This window comes from Dipteris shenzhenensis, chromosome 16, assembly GCF_047967505.1.
Source record: "Dipteris shenzhenensis isolate YYH24624 ecotype China chromosome 16, Dip_SZ_1.0, whole genome shotgun sequence".
Lineage (NCBI taxonomy): Eukaryota > Viridiplantae > Streptophyta > Polypodiopsida > Gleicheniales > Dipteridaceae > Dipteris > Dipteris shenzhenensis.
The window spans coordinates 19,413,930-19,436,373 of NC_141611.1; the positions used below are offsets into that span (position 1 = coordinate 19,413,930).

Here is a 22,444-nt window from a genome sequence, read left to right on the forward strand (position 1 = left end):
GACTGGATTGTTATTGTGAGGCGCCCCCCCCCCCCCCCCCCCCCCCCCCCCCCCAGCTATCATATCTAAGGAATGGAGGAAAAGGGTAGTTGAACTATGTAACTCGTTTTTCCAAGGATTTTGGTAGTACAGGTTTGTGACTTGACCAATCCAATTTGCTTCAATATAAAGATGATCTATTTCTCACGGGGAACGTACTACTATGTTGCTAGATAGCAGCCGAGTGATTAACAATCAAAGAGTAAGAGATAAGATATTCTATTTCTCATGGGGAACGTACTACTATGTTGCTAGATAGCAGCCGAGTGATTAACAATCAAAGAGTAAGAGGTAAGATATGGACCACTCGTTTAACTATGATTAAGTTGTATGAATCTACTATTGCATTAGAAATATTTTGTACAAGGTGGCTCACGAGGGAGCAGAGTTTGGGTACAATTGACAACACAATTGAGAGCCTAGAGGTCCTCCTTATTTTATAGACTAGGCCAGCTAACTAGAAAGGATGTGCTTTCTAAAAGCTGCTGTTCTTGCCTAGGTGATTTTTCCTAGAAAGCTGGGCTTTCTCCAAAAACATGGGATTTGTCCAAAAGCATGGGCTTTTCTCCATAAAGTTAGGTGCCTTTAATGCTTTTGATTCAAGTGGGCCCTTCATTAATGGGGAGCCACTTGTCTTGTACTTTTCCCTCAAAGACGTGGGGAATTAAGCACTTTCCAAAGCCTTGCACGTTGCACGAACAATATCCCACACTTTAACCCTTTAGAGGTTAGTCAAATGCATGCATTCTAGTTCTTGGACTATTCCTAGTCCCTTGTGGGCATCCCACGATGTTCTCTAACCAATGCAATGCAAAGGAAAATAAAATTTGTTCTAGTTAACCAAAGTCAACTTTCTTTGACTGGAGTCAATATAGAAGATTTCTCTTTATTTCTTGGGAGAAGTTAAAAATTTGTGACACCAAAATTTGAGATGAATAAGTCTTCAAGGTGTCATGTTTCTGTATCTTGCAAAGACTTAATAGAACTACCATCAAAATCTTGCCAGTATGAGAAAAGATTCTCTATGTGCAAGCATGCAGGATGAGTTGAGTTGTCTACCTGCAGTCTTGAAGCTGTCTTTTTCCGGACTGGATCCTTCCTAGAAAGGTTGATGTTAACATAACGCTGAATTGGAGGATGAGAAGAGTTAACGGTTTGATAAATGTGACTGTTCGGCTCTTAATTGCCAAATTTATGTGTCTTATTCCTGGTCTCATGGGCAAATATATTTCGGAAGATTTTGAGGGATATGCGTTATATTTTCTTTGCAAATCTTTACTGCTTTTTAAAATGAGATGCACTGTTCCTGTCTGCTCTTTAATTATCAAGTAGTGAAAGCTGTCTCAGTTTCGATTGCTGCCATTCTTCATGGGCCTGAACCAGTCTTCTTCAAGTGTTTGAAGCATTTTACCTTAAGGATGCTCAAGTGACAAAATTTGTCTTGTGCAAGGTCTTCATCTCATTAGTTTTTCCTTAAGTAGCTTCCAGCTTGTATCAATAGTAGTGGAGTCAAAGTCTGCATGTGTAACATGCGCCTTATATGAGTACTGATGGAACAGTGCATAGGTTTGCTATGCATGATTAAAAGGATAATTTAGAAGCTTTTCAGTCGAGTGGATATTTTGAAACCTGTGAGTCATGCTAAGAGGGTAGAGAATTTACTTGATTCCAAGGCTGCATGTGAGAGTTTCATCGATACATGTTTTGTATCACCTGAAGGCTTTAGAAGCTTGCGAGTCAAGGTAATATATATTTTTTCCAAAAAGAGTTGAGGGAATATTTTGGAAGCTGGAGTCATGCTAAGAGTGTATGACTAGTTTAAGAGCTTTTCGTTAATATATGTTTAGTATTTGCCATGTGCAGGTAATTGACTACTGTACACTCCCATCTTTAAATAGTGGGAATGACGGTCGTGCAGCTCTTATTCGAAAAATGTGGCATGATCGCATTCGTGGCACGAAAAGGAACGTGGAGGTTTGTATCCTTCAAATTTTACTTGGTGGTCTAAGTTCAGACACACTAGAGTAGTGCATGATGTGCCAGGTATCAAGCAATTCACTGCTTTGAGTATCTTCTCAGGTGTGGCATGCACTGTTAGCAGTTCGAGCTCTTGTTCTTCCTCCAAAAGATGATATTGAGACTTGGTTAAAGTTTGCCTCGCTTTGTCGGAAGAGTGGTCGCACAAGCCAGTCGCATGCCACATTGGTCAAACTGCTACAGGCATGCACTTTAAAACTATTCTGGTTTCCAAACAGACGTTTGTGACGTTTGTGACATGTGGGATTTTTTTCCTTGCAGTATGATCCTGAAGTCTCATCTGCACCTAGGCAAGATTGGTACCTTGAGGCACCGCAAGTCATGTTTGCATATCTAAAGTACCAATGGTGTCTGGGAGAAGAAATGAAACGACTGGATGCGTTTCATCGATTGCAAGTATGGCCCAATATCTGTTGCTGTTGACTCCCCCCCCCCCCCCCCCCCCCCCCCCTCCCCTTCCCCTTCTTCCAATAACCACCACCACCAGTGTCCTACTCTCTTACGCATCTGTTGGTGCTACTATTTTCAAACCTTCCTGATTGTTAGACTGTTGAATGTCCTGAAGAGATACCGTGAGTGAACCATGGGATTTCCTTATTTGTTTAGATTTCTGTTATTCTGTGAGCACTTGCTGCCAACCCCTTTCAGGGTGTTCAATGTCTTCCTGCCAGGACAATTAGTTGTGACTCAAGAGGGGCATATCTCTGCAGGAACTTGCTCTTGAACTAGATGACACAACTAGGCACCCAGCTGCAATTGACATGTATGTTGGGTCGCCTTCAAATACCAGCGACCTGACAGCAACAATGGTTCCTCTGATAGCCCGAGTTTACTTGAAGCTTGGAACGTGGCACTGGTTACTCAAACCTTCTTTGGATGAAGATTCTATTAAAGGTTGTGCATTTGATGTTAGTTGCTAAATTTGTTCAAGTTCCTGGTCATGGTACATAGCTAAGAATAATACTTCAATCTATGCTGTCTATTTCAGGTATTCTTCATGCATTGCGGAGTGCGACAGAATTTGCTCCATTGTGTGCAAAAGCTTGGCATAAGTGGGCTTTATTTAACACTGCGGTAATTTTACACTATACAAAAAGGGGACATCCTGTGGCTGTAAACAGTCATGTTGAGGCTGCTGTCAAAGGGTACTTTCGATCTATTGCTTATGCTTCTGCAAGCAAGGGTGGGGACGATAGTTTACAGGTTAGTTTTTTCTACATACGTGCGCATAGCACACATGGATTTGAGGGCTTGTGTATCTTAGGTTTATTCATGCCTACCTTGCTCTGTATATATACACATACATTACATATACATTCACACACATGTTATGTATATAGATAAACATGTGCAAGCAAGGGCGGATGACAGCTTACATGTTGGTTTTTATCTTCACACATGTATGCGTGGATACATGGATGTATGAGTGCACATAAATATGGGTTGATATTTTACTTGTGTGTGCATGCGTGCACGTGTGATTGTGTGCACGTGCGGGTGGGGATGTGTGTTGATAAATGGACGCTTATGTATATGTTGGTGTGTGGATATGTGTGTGTGAGAGCATATGTTAATACCATGGTCTACACCTGGCATTGGGAACTAGTGACGTTGATGGGGGATGCCATAGTAGCTAGTCCCTTCTATGCATGATGAACTCCACGATTTTTAACATTGTGAGTGATTATGATGAAGCACTATTCATTTTGTTTTAGACAATGAGTGTAGATATGTGGCTGCTGTTAGTGGACATGCCTTGCTGATATTGCAATGAATCTTCTATTTATAGTGGTACATTGCCCTATCATCTTTCGTTTCTATGAGTTTTGCTTAGGAATGCTGGTGATGGGAGCCTAAAATGAAATGTTATTTTCTTCACAAACACTTGTAGCTTAGATGGCGTGAATATGGACTACTTTTTGATTAGCTCTCTGCTTTAGTGCTGGTCATAGTCACAAGAAACGTTTCTAGATTTTGCCAGGCGTTTCGTCTACAAACGGGTTAAAAAAATGTATTTTATATGAATTATATATAAAACATAAATACTTATCTTCAGATTCTCTCTCTCTCTCTGAAAAGAGCTCTCAAATACGCATATACACACTGAGCACTTTCAAAAGAGTCAAGACATAGGTGACAACTTGTACTATGGTGTTTCGCCCGTTTCGGCGAAATGTTTCGTCTAGAAACATTTCCAAGTGTTTCACATGCTAGAAACGTGTTTTTTGGTTACACTGGTGGTGGCCTTGTTTTCATGGGGACTATCATGACGTTAAAGATGCACTGCTTGTTTTGCTTTTAGAGGATGAGTTTGGGTGGGGTTGTGTGTGTGTTAGTGTACATGCCCAGCATATGGAGGTGCATGGTGCCGAGTTGTGGCTTGCTTGTATTGTGATAATTCTTTCTATTTGTAGCAGTGTGGTGACCTATCTGCTATCTTTGCTAAAATTTTTTGCTTTAAAATGTCTTTCTTCCTAGGCTTTTGTAGCTTGGATGAAGAGAATGTGGGTGCTGTTGCTGAATCTGCCCTCAACCTCATAGTCTTGATAGAACCAGATGCTCATATGTGTGTGGGTGTGTGGCTATGTATTTGGCCTATGCTGACTGTTGATGCTGACAAGGTCAATGGGGATGTCATAGTATAGTAGCTAGTCCCTATTGTTTCTATGTGTAGATGAGTATCATGAGGTTAAACTGCACTAATTGTTTTCTTTTTACAGCAGTAGTTTGATATTTCCTAGATTCGTCTAGATAAAAGTTTCCGTTTTTGAAGCAGATGTGCAGATTTGAATGTAAAGTTATTGTCCAAGCTGCTTGTTGATGTTCCAATAATGCTTTTTATTTACAGCAGTGCATTGCTCTATTGGCTATCTTTTCGAAGCATTTTTTGCTTATAAATAATCATTTGGGAGAGACTGCAGACAACCCTGCTCCCCTGGGGACTGCATACATCCACTCCTCTCAGTCTTTGCTCCCCAAACCACTTTGCAGCCCTTGTAGAGGGTGAGGGGCCTCTTTTGGAGGAGGTGGAGGATGTAGATGCTGACCGTGAGGCTATTAGAGACTCCCTTGATGATCTTCTGAACGAGGCTAGGATCACAGTCGAGGATCCCTGTGATGATGATATATTAGGGTCCTCCAACTCGCACGCCATGATTGTGCATATTCCATAGACTTTGATGCAGCCACTTGGTGTGACCAGCAATAGACCTTTTCACCTCAGACCTTGCTATCTCTAGTAGAGCTCCACCTCTTCCTTCAGTCTACGCCATGTGAGGCTCCCCCTCCTACATGCATGTGAGGATTACCAGTTTGAATGCCTAGGGATGATGCAGAATCCCCACCCATTGTAGAAAGGTGGTCATTGCATGCAACCCTCTTCGGATTACTTCTAGCAAGTCTTGTAAGCCTTTCTACTCCCTTCCAACATTTGTACCTCGAACTTCTTCCTTGCTGCAGCTCTCTTGAGCTAACTCCTTACAACCTTTGTACCTTGTGTCATGGATCTCTCTAGAGTCTACATACACTCTGAACTCCAAAACCTACAAGGGACCAGATTCACTTCTTGGTTAGTCATGGACTGATCAACATCCTCTTCTCCAAGAGCTCGAGCTTATCGATAGACAATGTGCTAAAACAGGTAAACTTCTACCATATCATATTTTTTGGTCTGGTGCTCTTGGATTAGGAGGGGACTTTGTATTTCATTTTCAACCGCGGGATGGGATCTCCTACCTTCACATCTCGCATCACTGTAGCACCTGTTCCTCTAGGTGTTGATCATACCTACCTATTCTTTAGCATTCCCACCCCCCTTCGCACCATTCCCTCCACCCCACCAAGTTCTTACTCCACCTATCATGATATACGCTTCGACCACGATCACTCACCTATTTACTCAGGCTGTTTGTACATACTCCTCGTTTATGTTGATTTCATACCCCTTTTAGAGGACCGAGCTGTCTGATTACCGGCTCACCACACGAAGCTGTCCTTCACGCTTACCCTCACACCACTCGCTCCACCTACCCACAACCACCTCGGACCGTACCCTGCAATAGTTGGTACGATGATGAGTGTAAGGCTTTACGCCGTCATCTCTGACTCGCAACAAAAAACAGTCTTTCGAATGAACCAAAGATGCTACACAAGTATCGTCAGCTGGTACATAGGAAGAAACTAGATTTCGATCACCGGAACAAGGAGGAACTACTAAACATTTTGTTTAGTAAAACTCTAAGGACTTTTGGCGTAGATTTCTTGAGGGGCGGTTCCCCTCACCACTCACTGACACTTAGGTTTGGTACAATTACGCACACACACTATATGACATCCCTGATCAACCAGTTGCTGACCTCACATTTGCCACGCCCCACTTCCTATGCCCTCTTTACTAAGGGGGGGGTGAAGGATGCTATGATGAAACTTCATAATGGCTGAGCAAAGGATCATGAGGGACTATGCCTTGAGTTCATTGCATATGGGATTAACCTCCTAGCCCCAATCTTAGCAAAGCTTTTTAATGAGGCTGTCTGTTTGGGATTTCCACGCACCTAGACCATTAACACTATTTCACCCATACTCAAGGCAAGGGATCCCATGAGCCCGTAGCGGGACAGGCTGGGTTCTGGCGTGATCATGGAACCATGGACCACATTCTCACACTCAGATGCATCATCGAGGAGATGAGGGCACGGAAGCAAAGGGTTTACTGTTGCTTTGTGGATTTTCGCAAGGCATTTGATACGGTTGCGAGAGCCTGCCTCATCCGGCGCCTACAGGATTTGGGTTATGATCAGGAGATCATTTGGGCTGTCATGGCACTTTACGAGAGAGTCATAGGCAAAGTCCGGGCAGGATCTGGCTGGACAGACGAGATCATGAGCACTATTGGGATCAGACAAGGGTGTTCTTTATCACCTACCTGTTTGGCCTCTACATAGACGAGCTCGAGATAGCAATGCAGACACATGGGGGGGATGGATGTTCTCTTGCTAGCACATTGATTCGGATTTTGCTGTATGCAGATAATGTGCCTCTTTTGTCTTTCTCCGCAGAGGGGCTCTAGAGACACCTTGATGCACTATAGTCCTTCTGTGAGTCCCATGACGTGAAGGTCAACCTGGGTAAAACCAAGGTTATGATCTTCAACACATCTTGAGCTGTTAGAGTCAGGAGCAGTTCATGTTCGACAGGGCACATGTTGAGATAGTTTCATCATAGACGTATATTGGGGTTGTCTTCTCCGGACCGATCTTCACTATGAGACTCGCAATGCATGCCCGTTTGAGCAGAGGGTATGCTTCATTAGCCAGACTAGAGAGGCAGTGCTTCCGCTTGCTCTTTCAGGATCCACGAACCAAGGGGTTGCTTTTTGACTCCTTAGTTCGCCCAGCGGGGATGTACAGCAGCCTTTGCTGGGAGCTAAGCTTGTCGGATATAGAAAGGGCTCGTGTGGAGCAGCTACAAGTTCTCATGCTATCACGGATGATCCGCGGTAAGCCATTCGTTCCGCACCAGATCATTCAGGCCGAGTTTGGGTCATCCCGTTACAGCTAGATGTTGCATTTCAGGTTATCACATATCTGTATCGAGTCGAGGAGTATGGGGATTACACTTCTGGACGCAGCTGGATGCCAGGGTTGGCATTGTCCTCTTCTATGACTCTCTCAACAAGAGGGGACTAGAGGTGTTGGTGCCAAAAATGTGGTCTCCGGCCGTGACTCACGTGTCGTGGGGATCGTGAAGGAATGCCAAGGCAACCTCTCCTCCTACTACTCCTTGTGGGAGCAATGCAAGCACGAACCATCCTCAAGTGTCACTCTTGATACTCCGAGTTGTAGCAATGTGTTTCTGTGAGGGGAAAGGCAATGGAAAAAGAGAGAGGAAGAGGAAAGAGAAGAGGGGAATGAAGAGGGGATGCACGCACAAAGAGATGGTTTGAGCGACTAGGGCTCCACATGGATAGACTCCCTCCCTTTCAATACAGTATGGATGCTCCGTTTTCTCCCCTCCGGCCACATGAGGTCATTCGTGAGGATCTCTTACAGCTACACACATTTTGGACCTGGATGGGACCAAGCGAGCTTCCAGTGAAGATCAGCTTCTACAGGGATCACTGCTTGCATATTACAGAGGAGGGGTTCATTGACCCACCAGGATACACGCATATCCACTTACCCCACTCACTGAGGATCTCTATTGGGCAGTTTTAGGTCCCTTCACATTGACTTCGTATCGAGAGCGGCAGAGCAGAGGGCCTACCCAGCGAGAAGCGCATATGCACATTGTGTGACACACAGAGGTTGAGACGGAGGAGCATTGCATCTTCAGGTGCCGTGTTTACTATGAGGTTCGAGGGTGCTTCTGTTGCCTCTTCAAGGATAGCACTGGGGTTTGTCTCATTTTCTCTCCTATCCAGACCAGAGATGCTTGGCGGCTTTCATTCATGAAGCAGTCAGGCACCGCGAGAGGCTACTTCGATCATAGAGACAGGAGTAGACCTCTCCCTTGACATAACCCTCACAGAGCTCCATCACGGAGTTTTTCCTGCCAGACCACAGGGACCCCCACAGGGCGAGACCTCAACATGATCGTGACCCAGAGCCAATGACTCGACAGCTCAGACAGAGGGTTGACGCACAGATTACACTTGGGGATATCCCGTCTCTATTCAGAGTTGGAGCCCGGCCGATAGGGGTTACTGTAACCCTTGTTAGACGCAGAGTTATGACGAGGAGACGTCACAGGGCCACACCAGTGAGCGGCGACAGCACCCTATCACCGCGTTCATGCCACCTCGCCCACCTTGATGTCCTTATGATGATGATGATGTTGATGATGACGCTGGTGAGATTGATATTTAGTCGACCATTGACATGACTATGTTGTACTTAGTACTACTATTTTGCATTTTTTGCATTTCTGCATTGGTGTGGATGCTCATTTAGTAGCTATCCATCCTCACAGCTCATTTGTACCAGGTTTTTCACAGTCTCATAGACCCATCAGTCTTCGGAAGACTTTAATAAGCTTTATTTATTTATTTATTTCTCATAGATAGATCATGTAGCTCCTCCGGTCCCCCCCTTTGTTGCCTCCCTATTCCCCGCTCTACAGTCCCCTGCTCCCCCGCCCAGCAGCCCCCCCGCTTTGACTCTGCAGCCCCGCCCTCAGCGATCATGTGAGAAATGAGATATTAGGCTAGGTAGATCTCTAGGTCGCAAAGGTGGGTGTCCTACAATCTCTGTACTATAAGCTAGAACATGAGCACCATGTATCTGATGTTGTGCTATAGACATCAAATGTTTTGAAAAGATAAGTACTTTAATGGACTTGCCATATGTATTTGAATGGACTTGAAAAGATGAGTACTTCAATGGACTTGCCATATGTAACACTGTACTCGCATCAGCTGCTAATCAGATTAATACACTTCTATACAAATGATACTTGATAAAATGGATCACACATCCCCAAAAAAGAGCTTGAGTGCTTGAAAATACTCTCAAAATTCAGCCATATTGGTGGTCCACAATTGCAAGCCAGCCTCCCGCCTTGCATCCTCCCTCCCCTGCTCTTCAGCCTTGCCTTGCAGCTTCGCTTTCCATCCTACCTCAACACCCCCCCCCCCCCCCCCCCCTTTTCAGGGCTCTCTTAGCACGCTTAAGCTCAGACCCGCTTCATCCCTCTCCAGTTGCGCATCCGCTCCCCGTCTGCATGTCCCCAGATCCACACCTCTATGCCTCTCCATCACTATCAGCCTCTACAATCCAAGCTGCCCCCTGACTGATCTCTGGTCTGATCCATACTATTAGCACTCGTCACATGCAGCTCCCCATTTTCCTGGAAAACAGCTTGTTCACACCTTGCTGCAACATTCTCCTTCACTACCCTCCCTGCTGCATCCACAGGATGCTGAGCGGAGACACTAGAACACCCAATAAGTGGACACTTTCGCCTCCACTTTATCCCTCCGACTTGGACCCTCCCACATGGCCCGAGAATGAGAAAGAAAAGGGAAAAGATTAACCAACTAACAAGAAGGACAAGGAGAAGGAAAGTGTATGGATAGTACCAAAGACCAGTTCTGCACAAGGACAACTCCCAATGGGAATCAGGTGGATAGCAAAGCCACACACCGCAATGGCCCTACCACACCCTTGAGTCACTTTTCTCCTCCAATTAGGAGGTTTTCCCCCCTAGGGTTTGTATTAGGGTTACTCTCCTATGTAAAGGATATTTTGGTTATTCTCATTAGATTATACAACTGTTGCATTCTCAACACTACTCTCATCCCAAACCCAACAATGAAGTCCAAGCTCCTCCAAATACCCACAACCTACTCTGAAAAGCCATCATCCATTAACATAGAGTCTGCTATCCTAACTTTGGCAAATGATATCAGGTGATCTGATGTAGTGGTACCTACTAAAATAAAAGTGCAACGTCCTTTGTCCATAGCCCAGTAATCGATGCAAAAGCGGTTAAGCTTGGTATGAATGGTTCCTCTAAGTCTCATACTAAACCATGAATATCGGAGATCGTCCTCACTCATCTAAAACTCATCCTCATACTCCATCCTAATTATTAGGATGAATTCATCCCATGCTGCTCCCTCAAAAGACATGACCCTTCCTTTCCCCTTTATTGTCAACCACTCTACCATATTGAAAACCTCCCCCCTTCTTCTCTTTATCCAAGAGTCGGGGTCACCACAATGTAAATATCCCAAGTCAAAGTACAGTTGACCATTTATTTGATCATAATTAAAGAGTTTTATATGTGTTAATTATGGTCAAAGAGTTCTTTTAATGGTCAAAGGATTGACTACGGTCAAAGATACTTGACTCTAGTCAAGTAAACCTGACTTCGGTCGAGGAGACTTGGTTTATTACCACAGAGCTGACTACGGTCAGAGAGTGTTGACTTCGATCAACGAGACTTGGCATGCGCCAAGAGGGTTAACCACGGTTAACCAAGATGTGCCAACTTCGGTTGGAGAGACTTGGCTATAATTAAGGCGCCTCGACCCTTGGTCAAAGCTCCTTAATTATGATCAAGAGTGTTGACTCTGGTCAACCAGAGAATAAATATATATTTTTATATTTGTTTAGGTGTGCACATGTATTCTGTGGGGACGCCCACCGTGACTAGAATTAGTCCACAGTGTGTTATTTGCATGCAAAAGCGCTAACAATTAATGGGTGCCATGGTGGTGCGCTTTAATTAATTGTTACAGGTACTAGGAAGAGTTATTTTTCCTAAGCGCTACGGGAGACTAACAAGCATCTAGGAGGCGGTTCGTGTGACCAAGTGCTTTGAAGACTCCAGAATGGCCCTTAGTGACATGTAATAGGACTTAGTCTAAATTTTAGACAAGTGGCATGTTGCCAATTTTGAAATGAGCTTGAAGCTCTTGTAATGAATGATTCACGTTTGTTAGAATTATAGACATAATTCAGCAGTGACCAATGTAATACAATAAGCTAGTTAGGGGCACTTTTCCCTCACTAAGAGGTTTTTTCCCCTAACCGCAGTTAGTTCACTAACTATGGTTAGTGACTACTAAGGTTTTGTCACTAGGACAAAACCTTATCTTTTCCTTCAGTGTGTTGTACTCTCACTCTATTCTATTGCAACTACGTCTTCAGCTTCCAAGCCTCCTGCTCTCTTACTCTCTCTTGCTATCTCTCACTCATTCTATTTCCTTCATTGGGTATCAGAGCCAGGTTCAAGAGCCTCGGGCTCCCTGCTCCCTTTGTGGCACCCCTAAGCCTCACATTTTCAGCTTGCTCCAAATCGTCCGTACAGTCCGTACGACTGTACGGAATTCGACGTACTGCTGCCGTACATTGCCCGTACTACCTCCGTACAGCTCCCGTAAAGACTTCCGTACAGGTCCGTTGCAGCGTCGTACACCATCCGTACATCTTCCGTTGCTTCCGTACAGATTCGCCGTACAGCGCCGAATCTCCCGTACAGATTCGCCTTTTTGATCGTACCTGCGCCATCAGCACCGTACCGTCCGTTTCGTACTTACCGTACAGTCCGTACTTACCGTACAGTCCGTACTTCCGTACTGTATCTTCCGTAGATCTGCGTGGAGTCCTTCAGTACCACACGTGTGGCAACAGTCTGTTCATCCGTACAATCTGTACTTGTAGATCTGTACTTGCAGATCTACACCGGTTGCCTTCAGCCACAGGTGTTCTTGGGCAGGCTCATCTTGCAGAAAACCATAGTTTGGTGCAGTTGTTTTGGAGTAAATTTGGGGCATTTTGTATATTGCAGACATTGCAATCATTGTGCAGGTTTGGAGCTACATCTGGAGCAAAATTGCAGATCTAGTCTGAAATTTGGGGCTTTTGTTTAAAAATTGCAGATTTGGGGCTTTTAGTAATTTTGCCCCTTTCTGGCTGCAATTTCTAGCCACAAATTGGGGCTTTTGTGTTGAGAGAGCATTTTTTGGAGTATTCAGTACATACTGCCTTTCTTGGAGTGTTTGAAACACTTTTGGCAGATTTTGGAGAGTTTTTGATGCTTGGACAGATTTCTGACAGCTCAAGTACAGAAATCTAAGTTGCATATACAGCCCGTGCTTGGCTGTGTTCTTTGGAAGTTGTGCATTCCATTCCCAGTAAGGGAATTCAGATCTGTATCTGCTTCAATCTTTTTCTCAAGAATGGCCCATCAAAATCAGAATGAGTTTCCATTTGGTGGTCTTTCACAAGAAGACAAGTTGGATGGTACCAACTACTCCCTCTGGAGTTTTATGGTACGTAATATTCTGATTTCTCGGAATCTATGGGATTATGTCAATGGGGATGAGATCCGACCAGCAGATATTGCACCTGCTACCCCTCCTCAGCAAGGAGGTGGAAGAGGTCGTGCACAGGGTGCAGCTGCAGGACAAGTTGTTGGTGCAGCTACAGTCAATACTCCAGAGCAGAAGAGATGGGATTCATGGGATGCCTTAGCTTTGTCATGCATCTCTCTTTCAGTAAAAAGATCTATCATTCCGCATATCCGGTCGTGTAAGACCTCCAGGGCAGCGTGGGATATATTGGAAAGCATGTATGCAGCACGGAATGATGCCAGGGTATCTTTCTTAAAAAGAGAGTTGAGCAATACACATATGGAGGAGGGTGACTCCATGTCAGTCCACCTCACAAAGCTACAGGATCTCAGAGAGCAATTGTTAAACATAGATGAAATTATTCCTGATTCAGAGATGATTAAAACCACTCTGAATTCTCTTCCTGAGTCATATCTCAGCTTTCACACTTCGTTGAACTTATCAATGAGGGGGGGTGCAAATCCCCTCACTTTTCATGAGTTGATAGGACTTCTGCTTCAGGAAGAGCAGACCAAGAAAAATTCGGCTTCACGTGCAGGTGAACAAGCCATGCTCTCAAAATTTAATAAAAAACAAAGGGACAGGCAAAGACAGCAGCAAATCAGCCTTCCAGTGGGTTAGGACAGCCTTCACAAAAGGCTAAAAGTGATGCAAGTAAACCCAAAAAGAAGGGTTTTTGTCACTACTGCAAAAAGTCAGGTCATCACATAGCAGAATGCAGGAAAAGGATTGCAAAAGAAAAGAAAAACAGCTCAGGTATGGCTGTTTCAGATTCAGCCCCTCATGCATCTGACAGTGGGGATGCTGCAGCCAACTTTGTTGGTCAAGATTATGCCTTTTTATCTTGCATTTCAGATTCTAGATTGGCTGTTCCAGATGCTCGGGATAGTACAGCCTCTTGCAGTGATGATACATATGCATTTTTGACTTGCAGCTTTGACTCTTCTACAGATGCATCTGCTTTCAGTGTTAATGAAACACTGAACACATGGTATTTTGACAGCGGTGCATCCAAGCACATCACTTCTAGGAAGTGTCTTTTTACTTCCTTGCATCCACCTCCTGTTGGTAAGAAAGTCACTTGTGCCAACAACTCCTCATATTCAGTACGTGGCACAGGAGAGGTTGAGCTCACTGCAATTGATGGTTCAATTTTCAGACTTTCAGATGTCTTATATGTGCCTGGCATAACCAAAAATCTTCTTTCAGTGTCCACTCTTAACAGAGGGGGATTTCAGGTCATCTTTGAGGATGACAAATGTGCTGTCCGAGACAGGGAAGCTAACTATGTCTTAAGGTTACTTTGCTGCGTGGGCTTTTTCAGCTTGATATTTTTGAGAAAAGAGCAGCCCATGCTCTGGCAGTTTCTACCCCTACAGCTGCCATGCAAAATGCAGAATTATGGCATGCCAGATATGGCCACATGCATTACAACAGCTTAATGACACTTCAGAAATTTTCAATGGTTGATGCATTGCCACCTCTTGAGATACCTCCTCCACATGCCTGTGAAGGGTGCATTTTAGGTAAAATGCATAGATTCCCCTTCAAGAAGGATGGTTCAGTTAAAGCTGTTCGCAAATTGCAGCTTATACACAATGATGTCTGTGGTCCCATGAGGACTCCGTCATTGGGTGGTCATCTCTACTTTGTCACATTTATTGATGACTACTCCAATTTTACTTGGGTTTATGGGCTGAAAAAGAAATCTGAAGTGTTCACGGTGTTTAAACACTTTTCAGCCATGGTTGAAAATGAAACCGGACTCAAGATACAGACATTACGCACGGATAGAGGTGGGGAATACCTATCTGCAGAATTTGATGCTTTTCTCAAGCAAAAGGGTATTGTGCATCAGCTCACAGTCAGGCTGACCCCTCAGCAAAATGGCAAAGCTGAGAGGAAAAATAGAACTCTCATGGAGATGGACAGATGTATGCTGAAAAGCAAACACATGCCTCATAAATTCTGGCTAGAGGGTTTGATGTGTGCCAATTACATTTTGAACAGGGCTCCCACTAAGGCTTTAAAAACAAAAACTCCTTTTGAGGTCTGGAATGACAGGAAGCCTTCAGTGGATCACTTCCGAGTCTTTGGATGCCTTGCCTATGCACATGTGCCAGTTGAATTTAGGCACAAATTGTCAGATAAAGCCATCAAATGCATATTTGTTGGATACAGTGCAGAAAGCAAGGGGTACCGTCTCTACAATCCTGCTACACGCAAAATCATTGTAAGTAGAGATGTGATATTTTCTGAAAATTCAGCTCACACTCAGGCTGAATTTCAAATGCCTTCGTCTTCAGAGGATGTCTTTGAAGGGTTGCTACCCATTGCTTTGGGTTCCCCTGCTGATTTTTCTGATCCAAATCAGAATTTACAGCAACCTCCAAATGCTTCAGTTCCGCCACAGGATGTCTTGCCCCCTCCACATGCAGTGGAACAGGTGGTGCAGCAAGAAATTGCAGACATACATGCACCAAAAACAGTCCCAAACTGGCTGTTACAAACTCTCAGGGAGAGTAAACTTGATGCTCCGTTACCTGGCAGGACTCGCAGTGCAGCAAGGCACATGGAAGGTGCTAATTCAGTGGAATCAGCATATGCAGGTACTCTCCTTGATGAGGAGGAGCCTGCCACATTTGAAGAGGCAAAAGGTAATGTGCATTGGATGAATGCCATGCATGATGAGTTGCAGTCCATTGCAAAAAATCAGACTTGGGATGTTGTGGACTTGCCACAGGGTAAACATGCCATTGGCACACGATGGGTATTTAAAGTCAAACAGAAGCCAGATGGCTCCATTGACAGATATAAGGCTAGGCTGGTTGCTAAGAGCTATGCTCAGAAAAAGGGCATAGATTATGAGGAGACATTTGCTCCTACATCCCGGATGACCACCATCCGATCAGTAATTGCAATGGCTGCACATTTTGAGTGGAATGTTCATCAGTTGGACATCAAAACAGCCTTCTTAAATGGGGACTTGCTGGAAGAGGTGTATGTCAAACCACCTCCGGGATTTGAAATTACAGCAAATGCACTTCAAGTATGCAAGCTCAATAAAGCTTTATATGGGCTGAAACAGGCCCCTCGTGCATGGTATGCCAAGATACATGCCTTTTTGACTAGCAAGGGGCTGCACAATAGTCCTACTGAGAGCACCCTCTACATTAAGATGGATGGGGGGGAAATCTTAGTCATCCTTCTTTATGTCGATGACTTACTGCTCACAGGGTCCAATGAAGAAAAAATTGCAGATTTCAAAGCTGGTTTGTAGACCAATTTTGACATGTCAGATTTGGGGCTGCTTCACTTTTATTTGGGGATCCAGTTCTCTCATGAGAGACGTGGCACTGTTATGTCTCAGTCCAAGTATGTTCAGAAACTCTTGGACAGATTTAACATGCAAGAGTGTAAGCCCATATCCACTCCTATGGAACCGGGGCTGAAACTCACAATGCATGATGCAGGAGAATCAGTTGATGCCACACTTTACAGTCAGGTTGTTGGATGCCTCATATATCTCTGCAACACTAGACCTGATATTCAGTTTGCAGTATCTCAGGTGAGCAGGCACATGCACAGCCCAAAAACTATGCATTGGCAGGTAGTTAAGTGCATCTTCCGTTATTTGCAGGGCACAAAGTCTTTTGGCTTACTATTTCCCAGGGGGGGTGACTTGCAGATGCATGCCTACAGTGATTCAGATTGGGCTGGTGATTATGACACTAGGCAGTCCACTAGTGGCAATTGTTTCTTTTTGGGTAAATCTTGTATTTCATGGCTGAGCAAGAAACAATCTACAGTGGCTACCTCATCATGTGAAGCTGAGTACAGGGCAGCTTTCACAGCAACAGTTGAATGTGTCTGGCTGCGACGTCTATTTGCTGATCTTCATCTGTCTTTGGAGGGTCCCTCTCCAATTCTCACTGATAGTCAGAGTGCCATTGCAGTGGCAAAGAATCCAGTGTTTCATGCTCGCACGAAACACATTGAGGTTCACTATCACTACGTCAGAGAGAAGTTGCATGCAGGAGAGATCAGTATGATCTTTGTGTCCACACATGACAACGTTGCAGATATTTTCACCAAAGCACTACCACGTGAAAAGTTTGAGGCATTTCGCAGTGCCCTGAACTTATATCCGTTTGGTGATTGATCAGCCTTGTACATGACATTGGCACTGCAGGGGGGTGTTAGAATTATAGACATAATTCAGCAGTGACCAATGTAATACAATAAGCTAGTTAGGGGCACTTTTCCCTCACTAAGAGGTTTTTCCCCCTAACCGCAGTTAGTTCACTAACTATGGTTAGTGACTACAAGGGTTTTGTCACTAGGACAAAACCTTATCTTTTCCTTCAGTGTGTTGTACTCTCACTCTATTCTATTGCAACTACGTCTTCAGCTTCCAAGCCTTTTGCTCTCTTACTCTCTCTTGCTATCTCTCACTCATTCTATTTCCTTCAACGTTTTGGATTTTTGGGGTGTATCAGACCGCTCTACGCTGAACTCTTGTAACAGATTCTCTTCAAGAAATAAAATACCTTTGGGGGGGTCCAGCCTGACATGTTGTCTTGGGCCCTAGCAGTGTGTAGAGAGAGAGAGAGAGAGAGAGAGAGAGAGAGCTCTACTGAGTGTTTCTGCAGTAAATTCAAAGTGTGAGGATCTGTAGAGAGAGGACTAGTGAATTGCATTAGTAGGGAATAAAGGGGAGACTATCCCCATTGTATCTGATGTTACATGTGGTAAAGCAATAAAGTCTGCAATTTCTGCGTACATGGTTTTTGTAAAAGAAAAAGAGAATGATATGCATGCTGAAATGAATGATGCAGACAAAGATAAGTTTCAGTTTCTTGTAAACTTTAAAGATTGCTTTTCCAATGCTTTGCCAGGGGAGTTACCCCAAGAGAGACCAGAAGATCATCAGATAGAGTTAATGCCTGGTAGTGAGGCACCAAATAGACCACCTTATAGAGTCAGTGCGACTCAGAGAGAGGAGATTATGGGTTAGGTACAGGACTTGCTGTCCAAAGGGTTGATTCAGCCTAGCTCATCGCCTTTTTGTTCCCCTGTACTGCTAGTACAGAAGAAAGATGGCTAATTCTGTACGTGCGTCAATTACCGCGCACTGAACAAAATGACCATCAAGAATAGATTCCCTATTCCGCGCATTGATGATGTGCTGGATCAGTTAAATGGAGCTTTAGTTTTCAGCAGGATAGACTTAAAGAGTGGCTATCACCAAGTGAGGATACAGCCTCAGGATGTGCACAAGACAGCATTCCGCACTACATTCGGGTTGTATGAATACTTAGTGATGGCTTTTGGGTTGACAAATGCTCCAGCCACATTCAATAGAATGATGGATCGCATCTTCCGAAAGTACAGGCATTTCACGGGTACTTTCTTTGATGATATCCTAGTCTTTTCAAAGACAGAAGAAGAGCACAAGGAACATCTTGCTATAGTGTTTCAAGAGCTGAGAAATCATCAGCTCTATGTAAACAGCAAGAAAAGTGAATTCTTCTTGGAAGAAAGCCATTATCTGGGGCATGTAATATCCAAGAATGGGATACAGATGGATCCAGCAAAGATCCGTGCCATTCAAGAATGGCCAGAGCTGAAAACTGTGCATGAAGTTCGAAGTTTCCTAGGCCTGTGTTCTTACTACAGAAGATTTATCAGGCATTTTGCTGATATCGCAACTCCATTACATGACCTTACTAAGAAAAATGCAGCCTTCACATGTCCTTGCGGGCCTAATTTTGTTGCTGCAACAGGAAGCACCTCTTCTCAACCTGTAGTGGAGTGAGGTCCTCATTCATGAAGATCGTTGGCTGGTCTCGTAGGGATGACCTGCGTCGTAAAGCCGAAAGTCGTACCTGGGCGTCATGGAATTGTATGATCAGGGGCTGCTCTTGGTTGGGGTCTCTCCCCACCCGCCATGCTCTTTTCCTGTGCTCAATCACCCCCAGAGTAGTGGTCACGAAGGCCGTTGCATCTGTCATCGGTGTAGCCTCAGTGCGTGGGATCCCACGTATCCTGATGTTGAGAGCCTTACTGACTCTTTGATGCTGCTCCAAGAGCGTAGCCGAAACGGTTACCCTTGCAGGTCCCGTTTGGCTACGTCGACCCATCTGGACGTCTCCTCAATTGCAGATTGCATGCTCGCAATCTATGCCTCCACGATTGGAGTGCTCCCTGGGACTGTGTGTATAGCGGTGACCTCCTCTCGGAGGTGCGAGATGTCCTGTTTGAGTCTCTTAATGAGATCAGCTTGGACTCGAATATAGCCTTATAGGCCTTGACTTTGGGGCAAGTGCACTTATACATGAGGCTATGCACAAAGCAGCATACTTTATTGGTTTGTAGAAACAATCGATTAGCTAGAGATGAGTTTCGCTTTGGTGACACCACTAGGAAGCACTATGTTGTGTGATGGCAAACACATGTTTGTGCAATATGATCGTCATGGTTGTTGATTGGGGCCGTCCACATATGCCATTGTGGCCTACATGAAAACACCTCTTGTGCAATAAGACAACCGCTATGGTTGACTTGGGCTATCGGGTTGGTCGACGTATGCCATTATGGCGACAATCACTACCTGCAATGGTTGATGTGGGCCACTAGGCACCCGTTGTGTTGTGGTTGATGTGGGCCATTGGGCTAGTCAACATATGCCACGGTGGCGGCATTCACCGTAGAGAGAGAGAGAGAGAGAGAGAGAGAGAGAGAGAGAGAGAGAGTTTATCAAAATCTTTGGAAGACCGATGGTGATAGAAGCAAGCTGAAAGGGTGGAGCTACTAACTGAACATCAACACCCATGCCAAATGCAAAATGCTACATAGTCATATCTGAATAATCTGCTACATTATCACTATCATCCTCATCATCAGATCATTTGTCATCAGAATACAAAGTGAAATATGCTCAAGTATCACAACTAAGGTCCCCTCTATCTCCTCCCGTCAAGGGTGATAGAATAGGAGCATGAAATTAGAGATAGAATGCTGCCGACTACTTGTGGGTGCGGTGCTGCGTTGTCTCCTGGTCATGGTTCTGCGTCTAACGAGGGCTACAATGATCCTTGTCGGTTGCGCTCCAACTCTGAACAAGGAGGGAATGTCCCTCATTAGCATATGGTGACGTGTATGGGGGGAAGTAGCACACCGCAATGAGGATTGGTTGGGCATCTGGCAGATAGACTCATATCCACATATGACGTGCATGCTCCTCTCTTCGTACCACAGATATGAGTGGCCTCAATTGTGTTTTGAAAAAGGACAGCCACGCCTCCAGAGCCTTGTACCCCACTTTCTCTCCTCAATTCTCTCCTATGTGTTGACTTCCAAGTGTATCCTGTCACTGTGATCAGTCCTCTCATTGGACTCTCATGTGTCTCGGTGTATAAAATAATGTCTTTATCTGTACATGTCTCTGAAAAGCCATCTGGATCGGACCAGAGGGTGCCATTACCGTTCCAAACAGCCATGCTCTGTGTCTCTGCCTCAGAGGCCTGAAATCATCATGCACTATCTATATCTCCTCCACCTCTTTCTGCCCTTTTTTGAATCCTTACCATCTCGGTCTACAACCAATTTTCTTTCCTGCCTCGCAGTCAGCACTCGAGTCATCCCCTCAGTTGTAAGAGGGTGAGATCATCATCCAAGTAAGTTCTAGTTCCCTTCAAATCTACCCTCATACTCATGAAGGTAGACCGGTTTGCTAGTGTCCGAAATCTCACAATCATATGTCTCATTGGTGCGCCATACTTTCCTACCCTCCAAGCTGCCTCGAAGGTAAGATTAACTCCCATCTTAGTGATCAAAGCTTTAGCATCTGCTATTGCAGTGTTCCCAACTGTGAGGCCTCTAACGAGAACATTTAGCCGTTTACCATTTCTTCTCTTCTCTTTATTCTAAGGCATCGGAAATAACTCTTTCTTTATTGGGGTGTGCCCTTCTTGAGGAATTATTTCCATTCTTTCATCTCAGCCTTCCCTCTGTCTAATTGTTTAGAAAACTCCTCATGTTTCCCTTGGATTGTCATATATGGAGAGAGAGAGAGAGAGAGAGAGAGAGAGAGAGAGAGAGAGAGAGAGAGTTTATTAAAGTCTTTGTGGGTCTATGAGACTGCGAGAAACTTGATACAAGCCAGCTGAAAGAATGGAGCTACTATCGAGCTATCCACCTCCATGCAAAAAGTCAAAAACTACGTGCTACATAGTCATATCAAAATAATAGTCATCTAAACATCACTATCATCAACATCATCATCATCAGAGTGAGTGCCATCATAAAACAAAGTAAAGCATTCTACTCCAAGGTCACTACGGCCCCCCCCGCATCAAGAGTGAGGGAACGATAGCATGAAATCAGAAATACGGTGCTGCCGGTTGCCTGTGGGCGCAATCCTGTGCTGTCTCTTGGTCATAGCTCTACGTCTAACAAGGGCGACAATCCCCCCTGTCAGTCGCGCTCCCTTTGAACATTAAGGGAATGTCATCAAGTGTGTATCAACCTTCTGCTTGAGCTGTCGTGTCATTGGCTCTGGGTCCCGATCATGCCTAGTGTCTGTAGGGGGGAGTCCGTGTGGTTCGGTTGGAAGAACTCCGCGATCATGCTCTGAGAAGAGTCTACCAAGGTACGCTCCTCCTGTCCCTGAGATTGGAGTAGGCGCTCACGATGTCTGATTGCCTCGTGAATGAACGTGGCCAGGCATCTTTGATCTAGAAAAGAGAGGAATCGGGATAACAAGTTGAAGCTCTCTCTGAATAAACAATAGAATCGCCCTCTAATCTCACAGTAGACTGGGCATCTAAAGATGAAATGTTCCTCTGACTCAACCTCCTGTAGGCCACAAAAAGTGCATATGCGCCTCTCCTTGGGTAGACCCTCTGCCTGACCACTCTCAGTACAGAGTCTATGTGAAGAGACCTGAATCTGCCCAATGGAGATCCTCAGTGATGAATGGGGTAAATGAATGTGTGTATATCTCGGTGGGTCAATAAACCTATCATCGGAGATATGTAGGCACTGGTCTCTATAGAAGTGGGAGAGAGAGATAGTATTAAAGTGTGCGGGAGACCCTTTAGGATCTATGGGGCTGGCAATCACTATCAACTAATAGTGATCCCTTACATCCAGTGAGAGAAAAATATTACAAACTTTGTCATGTATTGAGTACTTGTTGGGATAGCTTGTGTGCTAGACCTAGTACCTTCTTGCAATGTTCCAAAATATCTTTCAAGTAGCTTCCTAGCTTTTTGGCTAGCTGTTTTAGCAGATTTTTTGGATTTCTGCTGTCCCCATAGCCTCATCTAATGTGTGCATAGGCTCAACATTTGAAGAGTACATGCTGTTCATTTTCTACCTCCCTCAATGGGGCAGATTTTGCAGGTTTGTTCCTCTCTGGGGATCCGGAGTCTTGCCCATCTACCCCTCTACCGCGAGATCATGTGAACTAGTTATGATTTTGCAGGTTAGATGCCTTTTAAAATT

The 22,444-nt window shown here is 44.6% G+C and overlaps 1 protein-coding gene across 1 annotated transcript in view; it reads left to right on the forward strand.

The window, feature by feature from the left end:
• TOR (target of rapamycin) overlaps positions 1–22,444 on the forward strand; it is a 142,621-nt gene that overhangs the window by 66,796 nt on the left and 53,381 nt on the right. Inside the window, exons 37-41 of the mRNA XM_087386937.1 lie at positions 1,903–2,013; positions 2,119–2,259; positions 2,338–2,472; positions 2,787–2,970; positions 3,065–3,279. Coding sequence (XP_087243063.1) covers positions 1,903–2,013; positions 2,119–2,259; positions 2,338–2,472; positions 2,787–2,970; positions 3,065–3,279 — 786 coding nt within the window. The remainder of the gene's footprint in view (positions 1–1,902; positions 2,014–2,118; positions 2,260–2,337; positions 2,473–2,786; positions 2,971–3,064; positions 3,280–22,444) is intronic.